Source organism: Paramisgurnus dabryanus, chromosome 11 (assembly GCF_030506205.2).
Source record: "Paramisgurnus dabryanus chromosome 11, PD_genome_1.1, whole genome shotgun sequence".
NCBI lineage: Eukaryota > Metazoa > Chordata > Actinopteri > Cypriniformes > Cobitidae > Paramisgurnus > Paramisgurnus dabryanus.
The window spans coordinates 12,054,518-12,078,137 of NC_133347.1; the positions used below are offsets into that span (position 1 = coordinate 12,054,518).

The 23,620-nt window shown below is 38.9% G+C and overlaps 2 protein-coding genes across 2 annotated transcripts; both read left to right on the plus strand.

Annotated features, from left to right (window-relative positions):
- The first annotated feature begins 228 nt into the window (after positions 1-228).
- Positions 229-6,374, plus strand: mob3a (MOB kinase activator 3A). The gene is made up of 4 exons (XM_065246787.2): positions 229-446; positions 1,404-1,967; positions 4,724-4,926; positions 5,592-6,374. The coding sequence occupies exons 2-4, from the start codon at positions 1,550-1,552 to the stop codon at positions 5,619-5,621; spliced, it is 651 nt and encodes a 216-aa protein (XP_065102859.1). The 5' UTR covers positions 229-446; positions 1,404-1,549; the 3' UTR covers positions 5,622-6,374.
- Positions 6,375-11,374: 5,000 nt separating this feature from the next.
- Positions 11,375-23,368, plus strand: mknk2b (MAPK interacting serine/threonine kinase 2b). Its single transcript, XM_065246788.1, has 14 exons — positions 11,375-11,532; positions 12,098-12,252; positions 12,636-12,726; positions 12,990-13,091; positions 13,194-13,291; positions 15,439-15,518; positions 15,720-15,793; positions 15,946-16,050; positions 16,397-16,452; positions 16,631-16,726; positions 19,565-19,759; positions 19,881-20,045; positions 20,134-20,174; positions 20,252-23,368. The coding sequence occupies exons 2-14, from the start codon at positions 12,202-12,204 to the stop codon at positions 20,523-20,525; spliced, it is 1,428 nt and encodes a 475-aa protein (XP_065102860.1). The 5' UTR covers positions 11,375-11,532; positions 12,098-12,201; the 3' UTR covers positions 20,526-23,368.
- The last annotated feature ends 252 nt before the right edge of the window (positions 23,369-23,620 follow it).

Sequence of the window (23,620 nt, forward strand, 5' to 3'; positions counted from 1 at the left end):
GTATTGACATTAACAAAGATGAATAAATGTTAAAAACTCTATTGCTAATTGTTATGTATTTACTTTATATAACAAATACAACCTTATTGTACAGTGTTATCTTTTTTTAACTATATACCATTAATATGTCCAAGGCATTACATGCTTTTAAAAGTATGTGTGTCTATTTCATTCACTTCCTTCATGAAGAGCTTCCACTGATCTTCTATAGAGGAAGCGTAGTGTACTTTGTTCTGTAGGGCGGGGCTTGTGGTTTCCTTAGAAAGTGTACTGTAGACGAAATAATTGTTACAGTACGAAGGCCACGTTTCTTTTAACTCTGCAACAATCGCAAATACAATGTAATTTCAATGACAAAGAGCGTTATTGTATAATCTTGACACAGAGGGTGGCGGGAAAAGGCGGTCCACATCAAAGCGGAACAAGAAAGGCTCGCGAGGCGCTTGGTAAGTTTGTTGCAACTTCACTGTGCGGTGCGTCAACATTTCGCTAACAACCTCGTTATCTTGTACATATTTGAATTCACGTCGACTTTTAAGAATGCTAATGTTCTTACGCCATGAATGTGTTTCAGTGAAAGTTAAATTCGTGTGTTTATCAGTCGTGCTCGCGCCATTAAAACGACATCGTCACGCGGAATTAGCGTTTGAACTGAGGAGCATCTCGCGCAACAAGTGTTGATTCACGCTACTGGCATCCTTTAATTTTAGGATATGTAAATATTTAATTATGTTTTAACATTACATTTGCAATATATGTATATATAGTTATTTGGTGAATGAATATAATGCGAAAATGGTAGATAATAATGGAATCTCCCTGCTGTGGGCAATAAACGCCACCCATAGTAACCAACAGGAAATTACTCAATAATTCCCCTAATATTAAAAATATACGTGTCTGTGTACAACCTGTGCAATGCAGGATGTTGTTTCTATTATGTATTTTAAAGAAGAAGCCCAGTTATAGTTTTTGACATGCTTCATAGTTATTCAAAATATTTTATGCAGAGACAGTAAAGTTATTTATGGTCAAATGCTGTGTACAGAGTACAGTGAAAGACTCTCTTTAATGCTTCTTTCACAGACAAGAATACAACTGATATCACTTCTATACACAAAAATAACAATAATAAGGTGTTTTTCCAGCTGAATAAGATTTATTTTGTTTCTTAAGTTATTTCTCAAATGCCACTGGATTGGAATTAATCCTTGAGTTGGGGAATTTAAGGCTGAAAATGTTAATCCAGAGATATAAAGTTATTTCATTGTCACAGACGGCAAAAAAATTTAGGCACTTTTTTGTCACGGTTTTTTTTTTGTAGTTTAACGTTTGACTGTAAAATAATAGGTTGCAAAATGTGAGCTACAAAGTTTGATATTTATGTTTTTCCTTCTTTTCAGCATTCATCCTCACTATCAGTGCATCTTGTGATTCTAAAAAGCCTCTTCATACAATACCGTCCCTGTTTATTTAGTTTTTCATAGTCTAAATCACCTTTTGCTAACAAAAGGTTAATTTTAAACATATTACATAGCTCCCGCCAAGCATGTCAATGGCCCTCAAGCAAGTCTTCAACAAGGACAGGACATTCCGCCCCAAACGCAAGTTTGAGCCTGGAACGCAACGCTTTGAGCTCCACAAGAAAGCGCAGGCGTCCCTTAACGCCGGCCTGGACCTGAAGCAAGCGGTTCAGCTGCCCCATGGCGAGGACCTCAATGATTGGGTGGCCGTTCACGTGGTGGACTTCTTTAATCGCATCAATCTCATCTACGGCACCATCAGCGACTCCTGCACGGACCAGACCTGTCCGGTTATGTCTGGGGGTCCTAAGTACGAGTATCGTTGGCAGGACGAACAAAAGTACAAAAAGCCTACCGCTCTTCCCGCACCAAAGTACATGAGTCTGCTGATGGACTGGATTGAGGTCCAGATCAACAATGAACATATCTTCCCCACTAATGTTGGTAAGGACTCAACAAAACAGACAGCACTCTATGCTTAAAGATTATTGACAAATCTGAACTAAAGCTACGTTTACACAATAACGTGACAAAGTTTTTGAAAACTATCATGTACACACAACATCGAAAAGATCTTTGACTTTGTATTATGTATATCTTTATTACTACATTTGACCCTAGACTATAAAGCAGCATACATTTGTAAACATTGTTGGAAAAGTGTTAATAAACGTACTAGCTTGTGTAGCACAAAATGCAGTCCTGTATTCTGCCAATTTTGTTATGATTGTCAAGCATTCGTGCATGCCTATAGACCGAACACGCAATACACATGCACATAACGTCACCGTTGTCACAGATTTGCATTTATGTCGTTTACAGCGGAAACTTTAACACAGTTGTTTTCAAAAACTTGCACTTTGAAAACCATTTACATAAGGTGTGTTTTAAGACCTGAAAACACATTTGGCATGCAAAAAAAGACAAAACACATTAAGGGCCCTATCGTACACCCGGGACAATGCGATGCCAGGTGCAATGCAAGTTTTTTTTTTGCTAGTTTCAGCCCGACCCAATTGTCATATTCATGTCCTGCACTATGTTATTTAAATAGTAAATGCATTTGCGCCCATCTGTACGCCCGTGGGTGTGCTGATCTGAAAATGAGGTGTGATCAGTCGAGTTGCTATTTTGAGGCAACTAAAAACAATGCACCGTCATTGACCAATTAAAACCTGGTCTAAAGTCAATGGCACTGTATTTTTTATTTATTTAAAGGGCGTGTTAGTAATGTGCACCTATAGGCGGGTGGACAATGCGTGTACACTCTGCTAATTACACATACATGCCAAATAATAAAAATGAGAGGATAACAATGTAAAAAATTATTATTAGTATTGTGTACATACAGATAGAAAAACGCCTACATATCATAATGGACAGTCATTGCATGTATCAGTATGACCTATTTGCAGTAACAAAGAATGCAGATCTGCTGGCTCTCTGAAGAAACTTTCAGACTTTGTTCTTGCAAAATGTGGCAAGTAAATAAAGATTCTTCCATGGTGCAAGCGCAACGCTATTTAAGGGAATGGGATATGATATTGGTTTGGTCTGATTGATTTAATGCACGTTACGCCCAAAACACACCCATGACTCATTAAGAGAATAGTTACAACCCTTTTGAACCATGCGCCAACCATTTTTCCATGGTAAAACTAGCAAAAGTGCTCCAGTGTAGCTCAGTGGTAGAGCATTGCGTTAGCAGCACAAAAGGTCATGTGTTTGAACCCAGGGAACACACATACTGATACAATTGTCTATGTAGTAGTGCACTGTAAGTCACTTTGGATAAAAGCATCTGCCAAGGGAATAAATGTAAATGTAATGTAAACGTGGATTCGGACACACCCTAAGTGCATCTCCGACATGCGCTTCAGAATATGCACTTAGATCGTGAAAGGCGGGTTGCATGATTTTTAAAAAACACTTTGGAAAAAGTAGTCGGGCTGAGTACCAAAACACACTTGTAGGCAATCAGCAGTATTTGTGTACGTGGGCTGTGTATGTGTGGGGCGGGTCTATCAAAAGAAGGTCCAGATTCTATTGGGGTAGGGGTGTGTTTGTTTAGGTGATTTCAAATATCAACATTGGCTTTCAAAGATCATGCACCCCGCCTTTAAAATAGGAGCCAAAAATATATAACAAACAAAACTAAATATTTTTTAGAACTAACTTCACATTTTTAGATGTTTTGTACTGTTGAAGACTTAAATGGAAGTAGAGTTTGCTTTAAAATTGCACTTGAATTGATATTTTGTTATCTACAGCTATCTTTTTCAGTTCTCCAAACCTAACCTGTATCAGTAGAACAGACTATCCACTAGACATCTGATTACACGTCTAGTATAGTGTTGATGTCTCAAACTGTCCATCACATAAAATGTAACTTGTAGACTATTTAGAGCCATATATGTGACAGGTGAAACCAAACAAACAAGAACCCTTTTTTTCTGTTTTTACTTTCGAAAACGTTTTTAATCAAGTTAATCCAAACATAGTTCTATAATTTTTTTTTAGATTACATGAATTTTAAACATATTTCCTAGTCTTAATTTATATATTTAGATTTTATTCTCCCCATGAATATAGCAGTACCTGGCTTTTAAAAGAGAAGAAAGAAACAAATGTGAAACCTTTACATAACCAAAAAAAACTCCAATTTGTCAAGTGAAGAAGTGTGCTGTGTTTATTACTGGGAATTTCCCAGCCTCCCCATCATTGTCTCATTATCCTCATCGTGCCGTCTGACATCTGTGTTGCCTTTCAAATTAGGTCATATAATTTACAGTGGGCTTAAAATAGCCAGGCCTGTAAAAGGAACGGGTTCTTAGAATGCAACAAGACATTCACAGAGTTTAACATGTATAAGGAGATGCTTTCTGCGTATGAGACAGAGCGCAGGACGCTATTAATAAATGCCACTGCAGAAATATGATTATGATTTATAATCCATCGCAGCATATGCGCCAGATGTTGGATCATTTGCAGATGAAAGAAGAGACGGGAGAGTTAATATCAGCTCTGCTTTAAATTTAATAATACCCCTTTTGATGTCATTTCATGTGTGGAACTTGATAAAAGCATTACGTCACGACAAGAAATCACTTAACCTCATATTTTCATAATACAGTTGAACTTGACCTTGTGTAAATTTCTATTCTAACTTTTACGTTATAATGTGATGTTTTATTTTTTAGGTACGCCATTCCCCAAGACCTTCATGCAGGTAGCGAAGAAGATCTTATCCCGTTTGTTCCGTGTCTTCGTACATGTGTACATCCACCACTTTGACCGCGTGAGCCACATGGGAGCCGAAGCCCACGTGAACACCTGTTACAAACATTTCTATTACTTTGTTACTGAATTCAACCTCACAGACCACAAAGAACTGGAGCCTCTGGTAAGCATGAGTGTTACAGAGAAATTATTTACGATCACCATTACAGAAAAATAATAAGAGCGATAAATATTTAACATTGGTGTTTATTTGTAGATGTTTATGTTTCCACGTGAAGGCCACGTGTTTTACGAAATGTGTTCGTATAACTTGTACAGGTTATAAATGGAGAAACAAAAGATAAAGGAGCAAATGATTATGCGTCACTGCATGATTAGTAGCTAACGAACCGATTTGATATGGTATTTGCTAATTGTTAGGGCCGCACAAGGACAAGATGAGTCAGCGTGTTTGATATTTCAGCCTTTATCATTTTCTCACAAGCTTAATGAGCGTCTGAGCTCATGGGGCAGAAAATCCAGTCATTAATTCTCTCTGTAGTCACGGCTGAATGCCTGATATCAGGTGTCACAGTCAGGTCCTGTTACTGACATCAGGAGATTGGTGACTGTTGGCATAGTGAGTTTTGAAGGTATTATAATAGTAAAAGTAGCATTTATACATGTTTCATTGGCTACACAGCATATTTCAAACAATTAGTAAATTAAAAGAAACGTTTTTTGAGAATCAATAGCATATAAATTTCTGTTGCTGAGCATATGTGTGACAGTCTGTGGTATTGCGTGATGTTTTTAGGACACTAATGCAGTTTGTGTTTCTTTAAACAGAAAGAGATGACATCACGGATGTGCCACTGAAATGGAGAGCAGCGGTCCCCTTACATTCCACACAGATCAGAAGAACCACACAAATTAACAATTTAAAAGCAGATTATAAAGAAAACAAACTTTTAAAGACTATATTTTTATACACTTTAAAGTACTGTAATATTCTATTTAGTGAGAGACGTCTACATCTCTGTATTCTGATGTGTATACTGGCATAGGGAGAATATTTTTATTAGAAATCAGTATTATCGGTCCTTTTTGTTTTTCCAAATTTATTCTAAATCATTTCTTTTTTTTCTGTTGTACTGCTATAATCTATAACATACAGATTATATTTGTGACTATTTATGTATGTGGTTGAGATATTAAACCCACTCAGTCTCGTCTGTGTATCTTGTACGTTTTGCTCTTGGTTGTTATTTGTCTTAGATGAAATTTGGATTTTTGCTAATTTGGGGGTAAATATTCAGACTTCTCTGGAAGTTATTAAAATGTGGTAAATATAGCTCATGGTACTATTCAATTTAAGAGATTAATTTCAGAGTCGTTATTAAGAAATAAAAAAATGGTAGCTTCTGATTAAACAGAATGATTGAACTCATGTGTTTCAGTGCATTTTAATTCATCTCACCCTGTGGTATACTGATTTTTTTATGTTGTTTTCTATCCTTTAGTGAAAGACAATCTTAATGTATTTTTTTCTTCTTTTAACTGGTTGTGTTTGTGGTATCCTGTTAGCCTTTTGATACCCTGCACTATTAAATAAAACATTGAGATAAATGACTTCAGTCTGTGGCTCTATCCATCTGCAACGACGCAATTTTGTCGTTGTCCATTAGATGGCGACAAACTCTCGCTTTACACAAGACAGCCAGACCTGGATGATGAAATGTTGCATTATTATGGTCTGATGCATGCTGTAATCGCTAGTCGATCGAAGTTCATTTTAAATTAGGCCCGTCATTTGTTTATACAATTAGTTAACATTTTCAAATAAATCTCTTTGTGCTTTTCTCAGCATTTTGACTACGACTGTCATTTGATATCTTGAATGAATGTCAAGAGGGGGCTTTGTTCTCTTTCGGAGCAGTCCAATTGCTAAAAACTGCTGAGGTTTGAAGTTTGCAAAACATAATGACTAAACATGTTGCGTCAGTTCCTGCCTTTTGTTTTGAAAATGACGTCGTTAATTGTTAATCATGCCTTACCTTTTATATCACAATTACCCCATCTGTTGCAAACCAGATATTTCCAGAAAATCCAGCATTATAATAAGGGGGCGTGTCTCAGTCTCATGCACCACTCAAGTTTAAGGCTGCAGTAACAAGTTCATGCTGGTTTATGTTTATGCGCGTGGACGTAAGGATCATACAGAATGCATTTCTCCTTGCTAAGACATTTGTTAACATTATTAAATGCATTAGCTAACATTAACAAAGAGCAATATAGTTTATCACCATTTATTCATGTTAGTTAATGCCAGTTCCAATGTTTGATTTTAAACAATTATTAGTAAATACTGAAATTAACATTTACTAAAATTAATAAAAGCTATTGAAGTTTTGTTTATTGATAGTTCATGCTACCTAGTGAATTACTAATGTTAACAAATACAGCTCAATTAGAATCTGTTACAATAACTTCAAATCTATCCAGGACACTTTGTTAGAGAGGTAAGTTATAGTTTGCCAATTCATTACATCCACACGCATGCAATAAACTTGCTAAAATCTGTTATTAAGTACTAGAGAACGAAAATATTTGTTTTTACAAGTAACTGTTAAGATAAACTGAACATGACACTCCCCTGCACACTGATAAACAGATACGCAGCTCTGCACGCGCTTTCCCTTTCAGCGTCACGTGCAAAACAAACACGTCTGGTCGTGTTTACATGCGTTTTTATCTGAAACTGCAAGAACTGCAGTAACGCTTTTGTTGTGCTTTTCCGGAATGTACCAGAATGGAGGTGAAGGGGAAATGAAACGTCAGTGGGCGGAGCTTTGACCACATGCTTGTTTTGATACGTGCAGGACGAGAGAGGAACACGCGCGCACACACGCACACAAAATCACCAGTCTCACTCTCTCGGTCTGATTCAATGTGGAGAAATGTTGCATTGGGTTGAGCCTGTCGAATAGACGATACTAACAAAATTGAAACTAAAACATTTGATCGAGACATCTCAGATTAAACTGTGTTGTAAGCTAACCCAAAATCTGGTAAATAAAATAGTTTATTTAAAAAAATAAACATGATACACACTAAGAAAAGATGTGTTCATTTTAACACATTATTTTGTGTTATCCTATTTGAAATATCATGTGTTATTTTAACACATTATGTGTCATTTTGGTTGATTCTGTGTTCAAATAAATAAAAGGGACAACACAAAGTGAATAACACAGAGATGTGTTAAGTTAGGGACAACACATTAGATCTGTTGATATAATTAGATATAATTATATTGACCCAAATACATTAGGTTACACAAACAAAGCTTGTTTTGAAACAAAAACAGATTTTAGTGTACAAATCCAGTTTCTCGGGTTCTCAAAGTCATGCAAACTTTTTAACAAAATGTTTCAGTATGCAAAATACAGCTCTGCCATGAAGTCCGGAAACAAACAAATTTTACATTTACTCATATGTTCCATTTGTTCAATTATTTGCAAATGAAAGCCTACTGTTTGGCCAACATTCCCCTTTCTGACATTCCGCTTTCCAGGAGAAAGGATATGATCATGAGGGAAAAGCACACTTACGCAATGGGGACCAGGCAGATTGCTTAATATTTTCTAGAATGAACAAAATTCCTTGACTTTAAGAACAAACAGGCAAGGCGGGTTTTCCCTCCACAGTCGCTTGCTACAAAATGTTTAAATTTTGTAACTTTACAAGATAATTTTGTTTAATTAGTTAAACTTCTGATAATTATGTATGCTTTGTTTTGTGCACTCCCTACAGTCAAAATATAATCCACACTGTCATATTCTATCAGGTTAAGCAGGTACTGCAGATCTGGGCACATTCTGCTGAATGTCTATGCTTTTGATTACTATCACCTTTGGGCATAAGCTGTCTGTGTTTACCAGCACCCTGGAGTTCCAGGAACTATTTAGATGCTAAAGCAGAAGTGTGAATAAATCTTCGTCGTGTGTTGACTCTTTTGGAAAACCCACACATCCCTGATGTAACAGAATAGGACTACAGAAGTCCCAAACACACATGCACGCCCACGCTTGCACGCTTAACCTTTTTACCCTTTGCAAACACATTCACACTCCTTTCTCTTTCTCATACACTCTCTCGCAAACTGTCTCTTTCTCACTTTCTCCACCAATGAGAGCACTTTTCACTTTATTCCCTCATTAAAATGTCACACTTCTTGTAGAGATGTTTCATTCGTATGAAATCTCTCTCTTTCTATCGTATTGTATATTTTCTCAGATATTAAAAAGATCTCCTTTGGAACATCACCAGTCAGATTCAACCCAAACCATCTTTGGGGTAACATGTGTTGCCTGTTATTGACTATGAAATGCATTCCTATCCAATGGAGTTTAGAATGTCTTTTGGAATGTTTTTCGATGGCCTTCCTACATTAACCCAGCGTACCCCCTGCCCCTCCTCTATCACGTGGCTTGTTTTGAACATAACTTGGCATTTCATCATGTGCTTCTCTTTCCTCTGTACTGAACTTTGCGCAATCTTCGGTGCTGTTTTCATGGATGAATATAGGCCGAAACACACACCGAGAGAGGACAGCCAGACAGACAGAAAAAGGGGAGGGAGAAAGTCACAAGATGTCCCTCAAACAGCTCTACTGTTGGCAATGAAACATTTAAACAACAATACTAGAGATAAGCTGAGAAAATGAAGCCTGGGCCACCTGGGAGAAGAATATATCACTATTTGACACAACCTTGTGTGTTCAGGATAAGAAAGCTATTATCATGTTTTGCCAGAAACACGGAGACTACACAGAAATTACTTGGGTATTAGACTTGAGTATTAGACGAATTATTGTTTTCCTCACTTTTGTAAGTCGCATCGGATAAAAGCATCTACTAAATGCCTAAATGTATGTCTTTTTTAACTCATGTCTGGGGCGCAAATCTCAGCTATTTCATTTTACTCATTCAAAGGATCAAATTGCATGAGGATCATCTACTCCTATTTACCTTTATCCATCTCTGACTTGTCTGTAAAACGTGCTGGTCGGGTGTGTCAGTCCACGGATTCCAAAATTCCCGATACTGGGATTCCATCCTGTTAAGGAAAAAGGAATTTTCAAGTTCCAGTTAGGATTAGGCATGGGCCGGTATAAGATTCTGGCGGTATGATAACCTTTAGCAAAAATACCACGGTTTCACGGTGTTGCGGTTTTGCCATTGCAACACTAAAATGTGTTTTTTTCAAATGCCAGGTACAATAAAGCCTTTAAATTATAATATGCTTTCAACACATATAATATTTTCGTAATGTATATTAAATATAAACATCAAATCAATCACATGACTTCATGATTTAATGAATTTTGTATAAGCACAGCTCATACCTTGGAGACGGTATCACAGAACATTTTAGTGGTTTTGAAACCTTGACCGTTTTAAACCTCGGTATACCTTGAAACCGGTAACCGGCCCATGCCTAGTTAGGATAAACAAATAACAGTATTCCATGGTATTTTTGTTAGTATTATTATTAGCATTTTTGTTTTATTGGTCCATAAAATTCATTGTTTGCAAATGGCCTAACTTATAATATAGAAACAAATTTAAATTAAGATGTTATTTATATTAGAGAATATTGTTATATGTAATTGTGTATTGACTTTAACTACTGCTACTTTTGCTACGTTTTAGTATTAAACCTTTATTAAAAAATGCTACTTGGTGACATAAGTGTGCATACCTTGCCATAGTTTTGAGAGACAAATAAAATAATAATATTTCCTGGTCATTAATTCTGTAGTAAGCATATACAATACATTAATAACTTATTACCAATTACATTCTCATGACATAAGACCTGTTCAAACCAGCTGTCGAGAAATTAAAATTCATGATTAGTCATTTGGGAAATTTGACAGTTCATCTGTCTGTTGCAGTATGTTGCATCAGGCAGAATGAATGCAGCTCGGCTAAACACGATGTATTCATATACATGTAAGTTAATTTATATGATGGATACTTCCACAGAATTATTTAGGGGATTTGTCAGCACTGTGATTAGTTTAAAACGTGTTTTATTTCTTTATAGAAACATAGACAAATGTAGCCTTTATTATCCTAATTCGTCACCAGCCCACGTGACCTCTTTCTCGGTTGTTCGATTTCAGGCAGCGTTGCGTCATGCACACCGCTTCACTGTGACATGAAAGTACCGCGAGAGCTACTCGAGCTGTGGTTTCGACTCGCTCTCGCGGTACGTTGATGTCATAGTGAAGAGGTGTGCATGAAGTCGCACACCTCTGTTATTTATTTAATTTTTATTGGCATGATTATGTTTAATTACAATATTGCCAAAGTATTATACATAAAAAAGTCATTACAATAACACCAAAGAAAAGATTATATAAATAAGGCGACAGAAAAATAATAAAATAAAAAAATATCAGATGTTAACTTAAACTGTCATTATGAACAACAAAATAAAATAAAAATATTGTATGTGTACATGGATACATGAGTTCTCTCTCTCTCTCTACTTGATGTGTGTTCTGTGTGTGCTACGTGTTTACAGAGAAAAGGGGGCTGGCCTAACTGAAAGGAGGTGGGTAAAAAGGGGCGTGAGAATATAAAACCCAGTATCGCCGTGTACTGTTTTTGTACCTTCCACACGTTTAGCCCATACAGCCCACGGTCACCATCTGCTGCTCCCGAAGCAGAGGCTCATACAACGGCGTCAAGCCTGGAGCTTTAACGACAACAACGGGGTAAGGACGAGCTTTACATTCGGCTGATACATCGTGATTTTCGGTTTGCTATTGATGAGCGACAAAACAATAACATGACGGTTTTCATTTGAAAGGACGCAACGGTTGGATTTGGTTCGTGGGCGATTTGTAGGAATTGACACATTTGTGTCAGATTGGCTCAATATATTATTCGTTTTTCTGGCGTTTTAGTTTCTTTTCAACTGGTTTTGATGCTGGTGGACTTATTGGACGCATTGCAGCCAAAGCGCTGTATCCACAAATCATTTAATTCAATTGAATCAGTTGAACGTGATCGCGTGCGTATTTGGACGAAAATAACGTTAAGTGACGTTATGTAAGTTTGACAAACTGGATAACGGACGGAAACGGCGAGATTGAGTTCTTCTTGGCACGAGTACCCTGGGCAAGTCGTTGCATGCAAGTCCCTACCTGTGACGTCATGCGTTAAAACTAATTTTAAACCGCAGTTTATACGGTATAAATCTACTTCTTTAGTTTTATAAGTGTAACGTTTTAAATCACGCTACATGATTTATAATGCATCTTAACGTTTCCATTTCAGGTTTCCCGTTTAAAGCGCCACGGTACGCGAGACATTGGATTAGCTGAGTGTAGTCGACCACTGTAGCTAAGACCACCGTTGTTGCCGCCAGCCCAACAGTCAAAATGGTGCAGAACAAGATCACCGAAGTTACCGGATTTCATCGCTCTTTTAAGGTAAGTTTGCGTTTTTAAGTGCATAAACGAAAAGGAGAACACTCCCTAATCTGTATTGTTTTGGCTTTGAGATTGGTGTCACAATTATTAGGTAACACACATGCAGCTATTTCCGTTATTTATACTAAATGATTTGAGAGATGAGGCTTAATGCAGAACATTAGAAATCAGAAACCATTGCATAAACATTAAACGGATTTCCAGAATGGTCTCGCCCTTAATATTTATCTGCTGCTGAACTTTAGACTAGGCCATTTAAGACCATAAATTTCATTTAATGGGTTTTGTATTATAATGAATTAAACACGATCCTTGATCACTTTGAACATCACCAGCACATGTATCCATAACTTGGGAAAACTCATTAATGTTTTTCTATACAGGGGCAAAATCCCTTTGAATCTGAGGAATTTTCCAAAACCGGATCCAATCTTCTTGACACGGCCTTCAATTTTGATTGTTCCCCCCGACACGGTAGAATTGATTTTTAAACTTGTTTCTTACTGATCGCATTAGAGCTTCAAGTTGTTTACTGAAAAACTTTATAACCTCTAAGAGAGTTTACATACCTGACTCTTATAGTGCATGTACATTATGATATCAATCAAAACGTAAACAATGACGACATGCTGTAAAACAAGAATCTCACTGCCACTTTCCAGCAAATGTGAGTGTTTATACCCAACAATAGCAGTCCAGACTTTTCATCTGAATTTTCTTTCTGTTCTCACGATCAGACATACCATCCAGTCGGCCCATCGACATCCCCGATGCCAAAAAGAGAAACAAGAAGAAGAAAAGATGCCGAGCAACAGACAGCTTCTCAGGGCGATTCGAAGGTGAGTTCAGACGAATGTTTGCGTAAAATTTTTGTCACCAAATTTGTTATCTCCACATGGGTATGTTTATTATAGCATCTAAAGTTTTTGTTTTATTCTCAGATGTATATAAACTGCAGGATGAGGTGTTGGGGGAAGGAGCCTATGCCAGGGTCGAGACCTGCATCAGCCAAATCACCCATAAAGAATATGCTGTGAAGGTGAGATGCTATTTCGTGTGGTTTAACTAACTGGAGTTAAGTGATGCAGGGACTGCTTTCATATAGATATAAATAAGCTAAGTGGGCATCCAGCTGGCTCGGGTATGGCATTCAAGTGCTATTGTTGTAAGGGACTTTCCCTTTGAAGATGTACTTTGGGGATACATGGAATGATATTTACCCTTTTGACATGCATACGTGACTGTAGTTGTTTTGTGCTGACTGGCACTGTTGCATGTGACTGGTAAGGGGCTGATAGATTCTTGCAAGCTGTGAATGCTGAGCTCGTGATTATGGGCTACATGTGATTGACATTGTTATGAAGATTGCAGTTGAAATTGTATAACTTACAATAAACGTTTCTTTATTAAATTGAAGATCAAATCGTTTTTTTTTTTTTACTACAATTTGGCTGTTTTAGTTCTCAGACTCTAGTTTGGACAACTAGATAGGCCTACTCTATTGTTTGTTATGGTTGAGTCTTACTGGAAAGCAAAGCATTCATTTGTTTTTGTTAGACCGGATAGAAGGTCGACCAATCACAGACTTTGAACGTAACATCCTTATAGTTCATGACTCTCATTGGTTGGTAGCACGCATGTACAGTTGTGGGAACATTTTGTGCTCAATGGGTCTGCCAAAACATAAACCTAAAAAAAAAAGGGGGGGGTAACAAGGGTGGAGTTACATCCTGGAAGTGTTTACCTAGTTTTTCTTTTCCTTTTTTTCATGCACTGCAGAACTTAAAACAAAGTGCATGTTGAGAGTTCCAGGCACATTTGTTTTGCTTTTTCATTTGTGGAAGTTGAAATGTTAGGATTTTTTTTTTATATAATAATAATAATAATAATAATAATTATTATTATTATTATTATTATTAAATAATAAATAAATACATGAATAATATATTAAAATAAAAATATTCTAATATATTTTTTAGAAATGCCATCGCAATTCTACTAAATACATGCAGCATTACTAGATAATAGAGCTTCTCATTTTCTTGTAAACTGAAGTGTTTCTTTCTAATCCCTTCATTTTGTCTTCATATGAGTTCGCTACACAAAAGACAGTGTTATTTAGGGATGTGTCTCGGTCCCTCGGGGTGGTTGGGTCATTACAAGCGTTAGGTCAGTTTATGCCGGGATGGGTTTCAGACAACTCTCACCAGATGTCCTGCCCACCCTCCCCCTGCGTGTCCCTGTCTGAACAAAAGGCTCAGCTGAGTGAAAACACAACCAAACCTCCTCAGCTGAGCCTCTAGACGAGCATCCTTTTGGGTAATGTGTTTACAAGTGTGGTTTGATTAACAATGCAGCCAGTCTCTAAGCTAGCATAAAGATTTAAGCGGGATAAAAATGTCTGGCCGGCATGGTTGCTTCCCATTTGTTGTTTTTCCACGCACGACTAGTTTCGAATGCTCTCGCCCTCATCAGATAACGTATAATGTATGCACCACAAATAGCATGTTCATACTGGTTCCTGTAGCTTGTGAATGGTGCCAGGGAGATACACGATTAGAGGTTTGATTCCCAGGAAAAATGCAAACAAAAAAATCTATTCTTGGAGAGCACTTTAAATCTTTTTGGATAAGTGTCTGCCTTTAATGTAAATGAAGCACTGTAGCAACTGGGCTAAATCTGTCACCACATGCCTCGGGCTTCTTCAAACATGTTTTACCCTATAATTTTATTGGTGAAGATGGATTGCTGACTCAGGCGCAGCAACACTGGGGTTGTTGGGAATGTGCGGGCCCACATGCCTTATTCTCGCTCGCCTGCTCGGCTCTCAATAGCAACACTAATCCAGAGAGCTGAACAAAGCACACACACATGCACATATTGAATAAACCATTGCCCAGTTCCCATTTAGTTAGCAAAGCGAGTACATTTACGTATTTTATAGATGCTTTAATCCAAACCTTTACATGGTATCCTTGTTTTATCTGTATGATTGTTTCCTAGGTGTGAAGTCATGACTTTTTGTGCTGTTAATGCACTGAGCTATAAAAGAGCTTAATTTCTTTCTTGAAGTGCGTTATACTGCTTTTTACTTTATGAGGGTAGCCAAATGGTCACTATAGCAGTTGTCACCACCGGCCCATGTCATTCGGCTTTGATACTAACCCGAGATTTTTTTCACCTCAGATAATTGAGAAAAGGCCAGGACACAGCAGGAGTCGTGTTTTTAGAGAGGTGGAAATGCTGTACCAGTGCCAGGGCCACAGGTAATCCAGTCATTACTGATCTGATTTGCATATACAAACGGTTTTTATCTTATCTCGCAATAAATCTTGATTATGAGTCAACAAAATGGCGACAGCAGCGTAGCCTAGAGGAACGAATGTACGTGTGGTTTCTCAGTGAGGGTTTTGTTGACTTAACAGTGGTGTTGTCACTCAACACTCCCTTTTTGTCCACCCCAACAGAAATATTTTGGAGCTAGTGGAGTTCTTTGAGGAAGAGGACAAGTTTTACCTCGTGTTTGAGAAACTGAGAGGAGGTATGTGCATTGTATTTCGTGTTCAGTTACATTTAAGAAACATTAACCAGACTCCCCTAAGCCCAGAGGTTGGCCCATGTAACTAAGTAGACTTGGAAGAAAAGGATGAAGGATCACATAGCCAGGCGTTAATGTCTAACCTTGCGTTTTAGGCTCCGTATTGGCTCACATTCACAAGAGGAGATACTTCAGCGAGCAGGAAGCCAGCATTGTGGTGCAGGACATTGCGAGTGCCCTGGACTTCCTTCACAACAAAGGTATGAGAAGAGCGTCGGGGAGGGGTGATTTAGGATTGGAAAGTGGAGATAAGGAGATGGTGTTTCACGCTGGGGGTTTGTTGGCCGAGTCTGGGGGAAGGCCACGGGGGTCGTTGGAATTCAGATAGAGTTGATCACATTTCTGCTAGCTTGAAAGAAGTATTTCTAGGTAAAGTTGCAAGCGTCTCACGTGTTTTATTAGCGTAGCTTTACTAAATATAGCAGCGCTTAGCAACAGACTGTGTTGGAAACATTTCCCAACAGTGATCCCTTTGCCCTGTCGACAATCCTCACTTAATACGAATACCAGAAAGCTAACACGTGACTCTCATTTGTGCGCTTGCAGGTATGGCCCACAGAGACTTGAAACCTGAAAACATCTTGTGTGAATATGAAGACCGGGTAAGTGTCTTGCAATCGCTTGTTGGCACGTTCAAAGCACATTGTCTTTGTGGTTAAGATGGCTCGATCAGAGAGTCTGAGGTTTTGATGTTTCCAGTCACAATGTAAACACTCAACAATCATGCATGCCAGTATTGTTTTTAATCTGATTTCCCGTCCATGTGTGTGTTTTTTGCAGATTTCACCTGTTAAGATCTGCGATTTCGATCTGGGCAGCGGTATTAAACTTAACAGCGATAGTTCACCCATCTCCACTCCAGAGCTCCTCACTCCAGTAAGTGTGACTTTTATTCTTGCTATTTTTGTTAGATTTATTAAACTGATTGGATGTTTATAAACCGTAGCCTTGTTGTTTTTCCAAGGTGCATGGATAAGATGTCCGCTCTTTCAATGCCATCGCTTATCTAGGAAGCCGCTTTAATGCTATTGGTCGGCTTTGGGTGGTGTGTTGTATCTCGCCCTGATTGGCTAGTTTTAATCATTCTTTAAACGGCAGTGCTAAGGTCAACCACAGGGTTTATGACCACACTTTAAAGAGGTCAAAATAGTTCAGTCGTTGTCTCTAATATGCTTATCTGCATCCTTGTATTGTAGTTATCGGCTTTATAACTTTGGGGCAAGACTGTAAACTGTCTCAACCGAATAACCTGTTTCTTTATAAATATAAGAAATGGAGAAAGTGACTCGAAGCAGCTCTCAACGTTTATTTTCACAGCACACTGAGTGTAAGCAAAGAATTTGACTGTGTGGGTGAGATGTATAAGAACAGGTGATGCAGAAAGATGGAGGGGTGCGAGCGTTTGGGCTAAACTGAGCTGAGAATAGACTTTTTGTTTAGTTAATACTTAATACTTTGTCTTGCATTGAAAACCAAAATGTGCCAAGAGCAAAAACCATTCAAAGTCTCTGCATTCCTAGAAATGCATGTGTCTGCCTTGGAAGTATGGAGTGTTATTTTATTTTTTATTTTGAGCCTGTGTTTGTCTTATTTTACCATTGGCATTTATTCCTGTCTTGCTATGTTTGGCCTGAAGAAAACAAAAGTAAAACGCAAACAAACATTTCATGCTTCTAAGCTCCGATTTCTTTGTTTTTGTCTCTTTGGATTTCCTCAAGCCTGTCTGCGCATTAGTCTTTCGAGTCACCCCCACACCTAGCAACTGGTCCGTGATTGGTTTGATGAGAGGGTGGTTAAAAGGGGGAGGAGCTTTTTAGTGATCTCTGGTCATGCACTCAACATGTTTTTCTTGGACGCCGTCCCATAGATCTTATCTAGATTGCTTTTATTTTATACGAGTCGTTCCCAGCCTAGTTTGCAATCTTGTTGTTGCTCACCAGGTTTCTGAGAGTTCTGTACTGTAGCGTACTTTATTTTTTTCATGATAGGAAGTCTTGATTTTTCTCAAATGCAAGCATTTCTTCCTGCCTGATCTGGGTAGAAAGTTTTTCTCTCTTGGGTTAGTGTTTGCTCTGTTTCTCTTCTAGTATGCTAGCCCATAACCACAAGGGAAATTCATCTGCGTTCAGTCAACCAGCTCGCACAGCTGATGCATGCATCTGTGTTCACCACAAAAAGCCCGGAACCATCAACACAACCGCTCGTGCGAGTTTATCCTGAACTCGGAAAGTCCCGCTTATAAATTCCGCAGAATTCCTCATCGGCTGTTTGCGTACATGATGCAATATCATGCCAGACTTGCCTCTGAAGTTTGTTTTGAAAGTAAACTCCATCAGACCACCCTTTCACTCTTATCTCAAAGACAGCGATGGGCTCTGTATCATGAAGATAGAGCGCTAATGCGACCACGTACCTCCTGGCAAACACGAGTACTCGTTTGCTAAATTAGTGTTTTTATGTGTACACAACTGGGGTTGGTTGCAGAGCATTGTTTATGTTATCAGATAGGCCACTCAGGATTGGTTGAGAGTCTTTGTTAAGGAGTGGGGGTTGAACGCAAGATGGTGAGCAAAAACAGCCGTGTCGATGGGGGCTGGGTGCAACAGAGAAAGCTTTTGTCTGCCTTCGCATTCCTGCACTGCGAAATGGCATTACATAAGTGCGCTGGGAGGCGGAGCTAAAGCGGCAGCTGGGCTCTCTGGGTAACAAAAGATCGGCAGTGCAGACTGCTTCCTTAACCTCAAAGAAAAACACCAAAACATGTCCCATGCTGCACTTGAACACCTGTGAATACAACTACAACATGTGGGGTTGGCCAAACATGCCTTTTGCTTTGTACCATTTATTGTTTTTGTAGCTCGACTGGTGGAGTATTGCTTTAGCAGCACAAAGGGGTAATATTTTCGATTCATAGAAAATACACATGTTGAGTAAATAAAGTATAGGTATTGAAAAAAACGATTTGGCCTACTTTTGTACTTTACAACTGTAAAACATTTTGTATGCAAAACTGCTATTTTGTAACACTGACCTCAGTTGCATAATTATAGATTCTCAATGTAACAAAATGGCCCAAACCAGTAAGGAAAATGTCTGCGGACGATTCAAGATGTCCTCTTAAACTCTCTGTAGTGGCTTTTACATCAAAATCGTTGTATTGCTATTATGTAATAAACAGCATGTGGGTTTTCTTGGACACAATCCTCTTTTTTTCCTGTTCCAAAGCGTGACCTAGTTTTAGGCAGAGGCGGTCGGAGCTCGACCCAACAAAGCGGTGTGGGCTTGCAGCTGAGCCCTCAAAACACTCCATGACTCACAACTCCGCCTCTGCCCGTGACATAACAATAGTTACCAGGGTTACTGCTTTTAATGTTGCATATGCGGCAGGAAGCGGTGAGGTCGATCTTTAAACGTTCAACTAGTTAATTTTGACAAGCACCCACCCAAACAACCCAGGCCTGCTGTTATCATGTGATTCACATCTCAGACGTGCTTAGGGGTCTGGTGCAGAACACATGACATGCATAGATGATGAATGCAGTAAAGGCTTTAGAAAGCTTAAAAAAGACACATTTGTGTGTTTTGCACTTTTGTTTTCTTGCACGCCACCACAACCGCTAAAACTACTGTTGTGTGTTTAAGCCTTGTGATCGACTCAGGTGGCAGTTGTTTACATATTTCTCACCCCTACTTCCTCTTTTTCTTTATCATTAGTGCGGATCTGCTGAATACATGGCTCCCGAAGTGGTGGAGGCTTTCAACGAGGAAGCCACCATCTACGATAAGCGATGTGACCTGTGGAGCCTGGGTGTCATTCTGTACATCATGCTGAGCGGGTACCCTCCCTTCGTGGGACGCTGTGGAAGCGACTGTGGTTGGGAGAACGGAGAACCTTGCCAAGCGTGTCAGGTATGATGCATCCCCTCGCCTAGTCACGTGACCAAGTGCACTGTTATATAAACAAATGCACATCTGCTGTGGTTTGTACGTTTTGCATTGATAAAAATCGTGATGTTTTTGTTCCTCTCAGAATACCTTGTTTGAAAGCATCCAGGAGGGCAAATATGAGTTTCCAGAAAAGGAGTGGGCTCACATTTCCTATAGCGCCAAAGACCTCATTTCCAAACTGCTTGTACGGGACGCTAAGAAACGTCTCAGTGCCGCTCAGGTTCTCCAGCATCCTTGGGTACAAGGGGTAAGAAGCATATAATCAGAATTTTTTTTTATCTTTTTTGAAGAACTTGCGTTTATGAGTTATTTACGTTCTGCCTTTGTTTATCCAGTGCGCTTTTGACTGTCTCCCCTCGTCCATCTTGCCTCAAAGGTGAGTTTTTGTTTTAAAAAAAGTAACAGTTTATATTGTTTGTAATGCCAGGCTAACTTTGTCCTCCATGCCTACAGGAATAGCAGCACTAAGGACTTGACCTACTTTGCGGGCAAGGCAGTTGCCATGAACCGTCAACTGGCCGAACAGGACGACTGGAAAGATCAACAGCATCAGGACTCTCCTCAGGTCGTCACGACCAGTGCCTCATCTATGCGTCTCTCCCCTCCCTCCAACTCCAAACTGGCCAAGCGGAGACAAAGGAGCAGCCTGCTAAAGGGAGCACCCGTGTCGGCCTCCGAACTCAGGCAGCTCCTGGCACCGCTGGTCATCGTAGGGGACTGCGCTTGATCGTTTGAACTTTGCTTTCATATGGACAAACCAAGTCTCTTCTACCTTTGTGCGAACTTCCCCTTCCTTGGTCCAATTAAATGATACCAGACTCTTTCCTAAACACTGATTTGGTCACAAATTTAGTGTGCAAATGCTTCTAAAGCACTTCCATCAGCACTGGGAACGTCGATCTCCTTCATGGCTCGAGGAAAATGACCCAAATTAAGTTTTTAGGATAGAGACTGGGTGACATGAGGCATTTTTTTAGAGCATGAAACACCAGCTCTTACACACCAAAGGTCTAATACCCATACCCAAACCTCCTTCTGTGCTGCTTCCACGTTACAACTGGATTCACTGTGAATTTTCTCTGTGAGAGATGAGTGCATTTGCTTCAGGAATGTTCCTCCTGTATGCGTGTGCGCGTTTTACTCCCCTCCCCTTCTGCGGATACTGAAGATGCTCGGTCAATGCTGATGAAGGCTATTATGAGTCGCATTATTTTATCGTCTAAGTGGACAGAAGTTCTGTTAATAGTGCCTCACCTCGCTAGTATGTACCCACCCACAGCCTTTTTAATTCATTTTATTTACGAAAAATCCCTGATCGTTAGGAATAGCAGTCACTTACCCAGAGTGTTTACTCCTCCTTTGTAGTTGAATCATTTATTTAAAAAGCCAGATTGCTACACGTCGTCTTTTTATGTAAGCTTTCATCTTGCAAACTTGGACTTGGCACGTTACATGCATCCCAATCAATGTCCAGGAAACCACTGTGGTTTTCAGTAACTGAACTTGTCACCAAAAATCTTATCAGTAGCTGATAAGTGCGTGAAAACTTTTGTGAGCACAATAAGGTTATAGTACACGCTGAAAGGCAACCAGGTGGTTTAACAAGCACACGTTTGCCAGGATGATCAGATGAATGACGACGGCTGAAATCAGGGAGTGAAGGCTTGGAGAGGGGACAGTGGTGGTACGCAGATATAAAAAAACATCTTGCAAATGCTGCCGAAAAGCGATTTATAAATATTAGGAGGGGAGGGAGAGAATATTTTCTAAAAACAAAAATCTATATAAAAAAATTAATGGAAAAGCATTCCAGGAAAAAGTATTTAAAATTCAACAAAAAAAGTCTTCCGAGAAAATGTAGCTGTATGAGTGAAATGGTTTAAGAAAGTTTACTTTGTTTTTTATATGTTAATGGTTGACTCCAGTTCAGATGTTTCAAACTTCGTTTAACTTTTCATTGAAAGAATATTATCTTCAACCTTATTTTTTAAAAAGGTGCTGTTCAGGTGGAACGTTATATATTTTTTTCTTTTTTATAATTTTTGTTACTTATTGATTTATATGCTGTAGAGAAAGGGGGCGAGAGAGAGCGTGTGCGAGAGAGAGAGAGAGAGAGCGAGAGAGAGAGAGAGAGCGCGCATGTGCGAGGGCGTGTATAGAACAAAGTCGGAGAAACCGAAGGATAAAGATGAGAGAAGGAGCCTGATACTCAGTGGAGATCTGATCTAATGTTTTTGTTCTTTCGAAGTGACTTTAGGGTTGTTTAAACTCCCCGTTTCTCTCCGTAATGCTTGACCGTTTTAGCGTGAGATGCAACAAATTTTGCCAAAGTGCACTCATCTCTAAAATCTAATGCTATGAGTTATGCGGGTGTCTGGGAGTGCTGATCTTGAATCGGATTTAGCCATTTACATCTTAATTCATAAGAGCCTCCAGACTGCGTTGAGACGAGCATAGATCACTATCGTCCCCCTTACGTGAGACGTAAGGGTGCACAAAGCATTCGGACCCAGAGGTCTGGATTAAGGTTTGTGAAATCAAGCATTAGTATCATCATTGGGAGTTTAAATTGCCCAAGCACATGATCCTGTTGAATGTTTTCGACGCATCACCAGTTCTGTTGTGCGATGCTCTGAAATATATGAAACCTAATGGCAGTCCTTGGTTTTGAAGGACCCATTATGCTGATTATTATGACACTGATTGTAACCTTTATTGATTTTTTTTTTCTTTAATGTTTTTACAGATGCATCTTTTGTGGGTTTTATGTCTTATAGTAAGACTTAAATTGTACGTGTAGCGGTTTCCTCATGTTTTTGTTCAGGAAACTGCTTTGCTACAATGAGTATGTACAGAACAAATGGAAACCGAAGCGTTCATAAGCTGAGATTTAAAGCAATCGTTGGTCTGGAAATACCATTTCCGACACTTCTCTTCAGTGTTTTTTTGCTTTATATTCCAGATATCCCAGATGTTTGGGTTTGTATTTTCTGAAGTGTCTGAGGCACTTGGTTGATCCTCAAAAGCTCCTGTGCCTCTGACAGAAGATTCACCACTGTTTTACCCATACAGTAGTTATGGGTTGCCTTGTATTAACAAATCTGACTTTCTATTCTCATAATTACTTTCTGGGTGTGTGTTCTCATTTGCAGTTAAATGTTCTTGTTTTACACAACCCAACATTAGACGTTACAAAGCAAATGAAAAGTATTGTAATATGAAGACTCAACCTCCCACTTAATGTTTCTTGGGATAAAAATATTCAGGTGCACAAGAATAGATTTTTTTTTTTTAATTTTGTTTTATCCTCAATATGTGACCCTCTAGCCTGAAGGCTATTGTTTTTGAAGCACTGTTTGTCAGTTTCTAAATTCCAAAGTTTGTCCAAAATACGAATTGGGGTAAAAATCACCCGAGATGACATGGGTATTGATTTAAAGAAGCACTTTACTGTACCATGTGGCTGACTGCAGTTCACTCGAAGCTAAATTTATGACTGTTGTTGCAGATTTTTGTATTGTTTTGTACAAAACAAACCGACAAAACGCAATAAAATGCTTTAAACATGGAGTCCTGTCTTCTGTTATCCTTTCACATTGTTGGATCACTGTCAAAAGTTTCCTGAACTTTATCAAGCCTATCTCTGCATGTGTTTACAGACTCATGTGGCTTATATCACATGCTGATAATGCAAATATTGATAAAGCCCATAATGTTCAATCTCTTAGACAAGTTTCTCTTGACAAACCTGCTGGCATAATCATGCCTGTTTCTATCACCTGAGCGTGAGTCACATGGTGTATTACTAAGTAAACATCTTTG